General features: G+C 37.2%; 1 protein-coding gene across 15 annotated transcripts in view; it reads left to right on the forward strand.

Moving 5' to 3' along the window:
• epb41l2 (erythrocyte membrane protein band 4.1 like 2) overlaps positions 1-6,133 on the forward strand; it is a 151,356-nt gene that overhangs the window by 86,653 nt on the left and 58,570 nt on the right. For all 15 annotated transcript variants that reach the window (XM_062978691.1, XM_062978679.1, XM_062978685.1 and 12 more), the window contains 3 exons: positions 920-995; positions 4,720-4,938; positions 5,893-5,980. In XM_062978691.1, coding sequence (XP_062834761.1) covers positions 920-995; positions 4,720-4,938; positions 5,893-5,980 — 383 coding nt within the window. The remainder of the gene's footprint in view (positions 1-919; positions 996-4,719; positions 4,939-5,892; positions 5,981-6,133) is intronic.

Consider the following 6,133-nt stretch of genomic DNA (forward strand, 5'->3'; position numbering starts at 1 on the left):
GCCTGGCCCAGGCAGACGTGGTTCCCCACTCTGATGCACCTCTGTCGGCGTCAACACCACATTTTCGCGCAGACACCCTAACTTCTCTTGATGGAAGATGAACAAGTACTCCACCCTGACATTCCTGTGTATACACAGAGACCACGAAGAAGAATCACAGGTTGCTTACCTGTAACTATGTTTCTTTATGTGATCCTCTGTGAATTCACACAGTTCTGCCCATTCCTCCCTTCATTCATGCAAACCTCCTCCTTTCTAGCTGCTTGCAGCTTAGGAACCGAGGAGTCACCAGCCAGGGTGCCTTTTATGCCCTGGGGAGGAGTGGGCAGGGTTGCTGTCAAAATTTGAAGCTAGAGCTTGGAGAAGCTTTCTGTTAGGATCTGTGCAGGCGCAATTAGATCCATCTGTGTGAATTCACAGAGGACCACTTGAAGAAACATGGTTACAGGTAAGTAACCTGTCCCTCATTCAAGTGATAATTAGCTTACTATGACATGCAGACCAGAACATTTTGCTGTGTACTCAATATGTGGCCACTTTTTCTAGCTGCAAGGAGTAGAAACTAGCTTCGAAAGAGAGAAAGGGAGTGGTGAGATTTCCTAAGATAGAATCATAGAATTGGAAGGGCCACCCAATCCACATCCCTGTCATGCAGGAATGACAGCCAGGTTGAAATGGATGTAGACAATCAGCCTTATCGAGCAACCCCTTTAACTGGGATACTACCATATACTTCATTACTTTGCTGGAAAATTGGATATTGGCCAAGCAGCTTGATGTCAGAAAATCCAGTGGTGCCATAATAGAACAGTGTGAAAAAAAATACAACGAAATGATTTGAAAGAGTTAACAATTCCGTTCTTAGTACACTTCTGCATTTGTACCTATTTTTTTTCCCTTTGGAACTTCCATATTACAGATTTGCCCTGGATGTTTACCTTTAATGTGAAGTTTTATCCTCCAGATCCTTCACAGTTAACAGAAGATCTCACCAGGTAGGCACAATTCTAAGCTTTATGACTTGACTCTGAATCATTGGTCATGTGTTGTCATGGAAGAAAAAATATGACTGCACTTTTAAAACTAATTGGTTTTTATTTTCACATTACCTTTCATAGATATAAATCCACTTCTTCAGATGCATTACTGAATAGTATTAAGATCTCACATACAAAGCATATTTACATAGTTGTGGCAGTGGGGTAAAATGTAATAAGATACAGAAAGATACAGCTCAGGTGCATAAGGTGCTACAGCTTTTTCAGCTCTTTGCAGTGGTTAGTTTTGTTGTGTGGAAGCAATGAATCTTCTTTCCAAAAGTCAATTTCCACAGTTCAGAACTTTCTCTTGAGAATATGATTCTTGTATCAATATATGTAGTGTGTCATGAAGCCATTGGCCATATCTCTGCTAATGAATTAGAATTTGTGAATACTGTGTGTCCAAGCAAGTAGAAATGTACAGAGTACAATAACATCACTGACAATACCAAAGGAATATTTATTTGCTCTTCCTCCATCCAATGCCAGCATTGCTCTTAGAATCATAGAGTTGGAAGAAACCTCATGGGCCATCCAGTCCAACCCCCTGCAAAGAAGCAGGAAAATCACATTCAAAGCACCTCCGACAGATGGCCATCCAGCCTCTGCTTAAAAGTCTCCAAAGAAGGAGCCTCCACCACACTCCAGGGCAGAGAGTTCCACTGCTGAACCGTCTATATTGGATAAACAGGACAGTCTCTATGCTCATGATTAATGGAAACAAATCTGACATTAGAAACCAGTTGCAGAACATTTCAGCCTTCCTGGACACAGTGAGATTTACTGTGCTCCTAGCCAGCCTAACCAATGATTAAGAACGTTGGGAATTGCCATTTAATGACATCTTAAAGGCCCTACATTTTTTGCTCTTGCTTTAGATGATGAATTCATGTGATTTTTTTATGGAAGAGGGCTGTAGTGTGAAAGGCAAAAGTAGGAACAGAACAAGAACATTGAGTCTATAGCAAATGTCCAAAAAACATAGGTCACTAGAAGGATAATTGAAGGGTGTAACATTTTCCTCATTGAAAGAATGCTCCAATAAGAATATTTTGTTTTGAACTAAAATACATCCTCTTCGTTGGAAATACTTTGTTCTTGAAAAATGTAAATGTGATATTGTTATGGATATCTTGATGCTCTGATGCTGAACCACTACAACGTCCACTCCCAGTTTGGAAAAATATTCAATTTTTGACTTTCAACCAACTACCTTTATTCACAGATCTAGTTTCCAGTCTCATCTGGTAGTAGCACTCTTCTGGAACAGCAAATTCAGTTTCTGTCCGTTTACCAAAATATAGAATGATAATATTCTTAGGATTGTTATACTTTTTAATTTTTTCATGGTAATTTGCAGTTGTATTACCCTGTTTCCCCGAAAATAAGACAGGGTCTTATATTAATTTTTGCTCCCAAAGATGCACTAGGTCTTATTTTCAGGGGATGTCTTATTTTTCCATTAAGAAGAGCTCACATTTATAACAACAAAATGAACATTTATTATATACTGTAAAGTAGTTGTCATCACAAACCAGCATAACCAGACAAACTATGAATCCTATCAAGAATTTCTTGTTACTACCATTATTTACATGTACAACAATCTATGGTACCTCTTGCAGTTTAGGTTTCACAGGTTTCCACGCTGATTTCTCTTTATTCTAGTTTCAATGTAGTCATTAATGATGAATAATATAATGTAATATACTATAATAATAATATGATAATATAATAATTATATAATGATATACAATATATTAATGAGATAATATAATAATAAGATATAAAAATAACAGAATATGATAATAATATGGTATTAATAGGATAATATAATAATGGGATATAATAACAGAATAGCATAATAATATAATAATAATAATAGGATAATATAATAGAATAATAGAATGGAATAGAATGATATAAAATATATTAGTAGGATAATATAAAATGGAATATAATAATAAAACAGAATATGCTAATAATAATAAAATAATATGACAATATAATAGAATAATAGTATAGAATATAATGATATAAAATGTATTAATAGGATAATATAAAATGGAATATAATAATAACAGAATAATAATATAATAATATGAAAATATAATAGAACTAGCTGTGCCCGGCCACGCGTTGCTGTGGCGTTGTCTGGTGGTGTCTGTATTTTATAGGCAGTGAGGAAGAGGCCTAAGTGAGGCCTAACTTTGCCTGTCCCCTGGGCTGAGTGGGTTGCTAGGAGACCAAGTGGGCAGAGCTTAGCCTTCTAACTGGCAGCAATTGGATAAAAACAATTATTCCTCTCCCTCTAATTAGGACTTTATTTTTCTTTTCTTTTTGTTGTATCAACCTAGAGGCATGGATGAGGGGTTGTGCTGTCAATTTTTGAGGTTGTGGGGTGTTTAGTTTTGTTGTTTTGTCAGTCGCCAGGATTCCATCACTCTTTTATATATATAGATAATAATATAATAATAATATAATGATATAATAATAATAATAGAAAAAATAATATAATGATATAAAATATATTAATAGGATAATATAATAATGGGATATAATAATAGTAACAGATATGATGATAATAATATGGTAATAGAATAATAGTATAAAATAATAAGTTTCATGGCATAGGATAGGAATAAGGATGAGAGGAGAATCCCTATGCGTCCTGTACCTTTAAGAAACAGAAAGAGCAGGACAAGTGGAAAGCCCTCTTCCTTCCCTCCCACCCTCCCTTGCCCTGGCTCCAGGAGCCAATCAGAAGCCTTGGGGGCAAAGGGAGCATAGCCAGGACGGAGACGGAAGGAAGAAACAGCAGCGCAGCAGCAGCCACGGAGGCTGGGGGACAGGCAAGGCAAGGCCAGCAAGCACTTTCTCTCCCTCCCTCCCCCCGGTGTGTATGAATGAGTGCTGCTTCTGCCCTGCAGCCATGCTTCCCAATGGAACTCTGCTGCAGCCTTAGTTGCTAGGTCTTACTTTCAGGGGAGGCCTTATATTTGGCAATCCCCCCAAACCCCTGCTAGGTCTTATTCTTTGGGAAGGTCTTATTTTAGGGGAAACACGGTAGTAATGAATAATTTCAGGGACATATTTCATGGCAGTATATTTTTGTTGTTACAGATTTGTTTCTACAATAACAATTCTGGTTTGCTTCACTGTTTTCCCATGAAGCATGTATTGTATCTGTAATTAACAGATCAACATAGAATATCTTCTTTCCAAATAGTTACAGTCATTGTTTAACATGTAATGAAGTCTATTGTACAGGCTAATTTAAATCTTTTGCAAAGTAATATGAGATGAACATGACTAATGTCTGTGAATATTTTAATTATATTTTTTCCATTAGAGGTTAGAATATTTGTGGCTTTAACACAATACATATAATTTTATATAAGAACAGGGCACACTTAATATTATTTGAATATACAATACTAAATTATTTTTTAGAGTTGTTCAGGTTGCTGCTAATTGATTGAAACAGAGATTTGAATCCATTTGTTAGTCCCAGCTAGAGTAAACCCATTGAAGCATTGCTGACTTGCCACAAGCAATTGATTTACTGGGTGTATGCCAGTAAGTACTGTCAACTAGATATATGCTAAAATATTATTTTCACTTCCTTGAAAAAGTAAAATGTGTTTGTTTTATAGATGTTTTTTAAATGGTCTTTTAGGTACTTCCTATGTTTGCAGCTTCGTCAGGATATAACTTCTGGCCGGCTACCATGTTCTTTTGTGACTCATGCTCTCCTTGGTTCATACACTCTGCAAGCTGAACTGGGTGACTATGATACAGAGGAGCACAACAGTGATTACATAGGAGATTTCCAATTTGCACCAAATCAGACGAAAGAGATGGAAGAGAAAGTAGTAGAGTTACACAAAACACATAGGTATGTCACTTTCCAAACATTTGAGTTGTATTCACTTTCTCTCTTGATGATAGCATGTGGGATAGTGGATTCATGTTGGAATGCTAATATTTAGAATCTTTATTTTCATTATTTGCGTAATTTAGAACATCTGGAAAGTAAAAACGCCAAGAGAGTTGGGGTGGGGAGCTATTGTTCTTAGTTAAAGAAATTCTGAAGACTTGCCATGAAAATCAACCAGAGGTGTATCAATTGACTTGGGAAGTAAGGATGGTAGTAAACAATCACCAGTGGAAAAGTTCAAATAGAGCTTATACTTCAAAATTAAAAACATATTCCATTATCACATGTCCTCTAGGCATACTAGTTATGACTGCAGAGATTCCGTGTTGTCTGCATGTTTTTTTGTTTGTTTTTTGTTTTTTGCTTTTTACCCGGTGGCGAAGTGCGTTAAAGCGCTGAGCTGCAGAACTTGCAGACCGAAAGGTCCCAGGTTCAAATCCCGGGAACGGCTTGAGCGCCCACTGTTAGCTCCAGCTCCTGCCAACCTAGCAGTTCGAAAACATACATATGTGAGTAGATCAATAGGTACTGCTCTGGCGGGAAAGTAATGGTGCTCCATGCAGTCATGCTAGCCACATGACCTTGGAGGTGTCTATGGACAATGCCGGCTCTTTGGCTTAGAAATGGAGATGAGCACCAACCCCCAGAGTTAGACATGACTGGACTTAACATCAGGGGAAACCTTTACCTTTTTACTGTGCCCTGATGGTAATATCGAAATGCATTTGAGCAGTTGACAGTTCCTTCTAAATGAACAAGTTTTGAATGTAACTTAGCAGAAACATTATAAAGATAGTTATTAGGGAAGGAATGCTGGTCTTGTTCGATTTGATCTGATCTGATCAAGCAAGACTTGTATTGTTATACATACTGATTTTGCATTTGCTTTTCCCTTCTCTAAAATACTTCCAGAGGTCTGACTCCAGCACAGGCAGATTCCCAGTTCTTAGAAAATGCCAAGAGGCTTTCCATGTATGGAGTGGATTTACACCATGCTAAGGTATTCATCAGCATTTTACTAGAATATGCATTTTATTGAGAAAATACAGTATCCCATGTATCCCAGCTGCCTTTTGCCTAACGTGTGGGTCCATTCCGTTTATGAGCTTCTTGATGTGAAGTCTAAGGAGAAATGGGTTTTTAAAAAGTACTT

This window comes from Anolis carolinensis, chromosome 1, assembly GCF_035594765.1.
Source record: "Anolis carolinensis isolate JA03-04 chromosome 1, rAnoCar3.1.pri, whole genome shotgun sequence".
Taxonomy (NCBI): domain Eukaryota; kingdom Metazoa; phylum Chordata; class Lepidosauria; order Squamata; family Dactyloidae; genus Anolis; species Anolis carolinensis.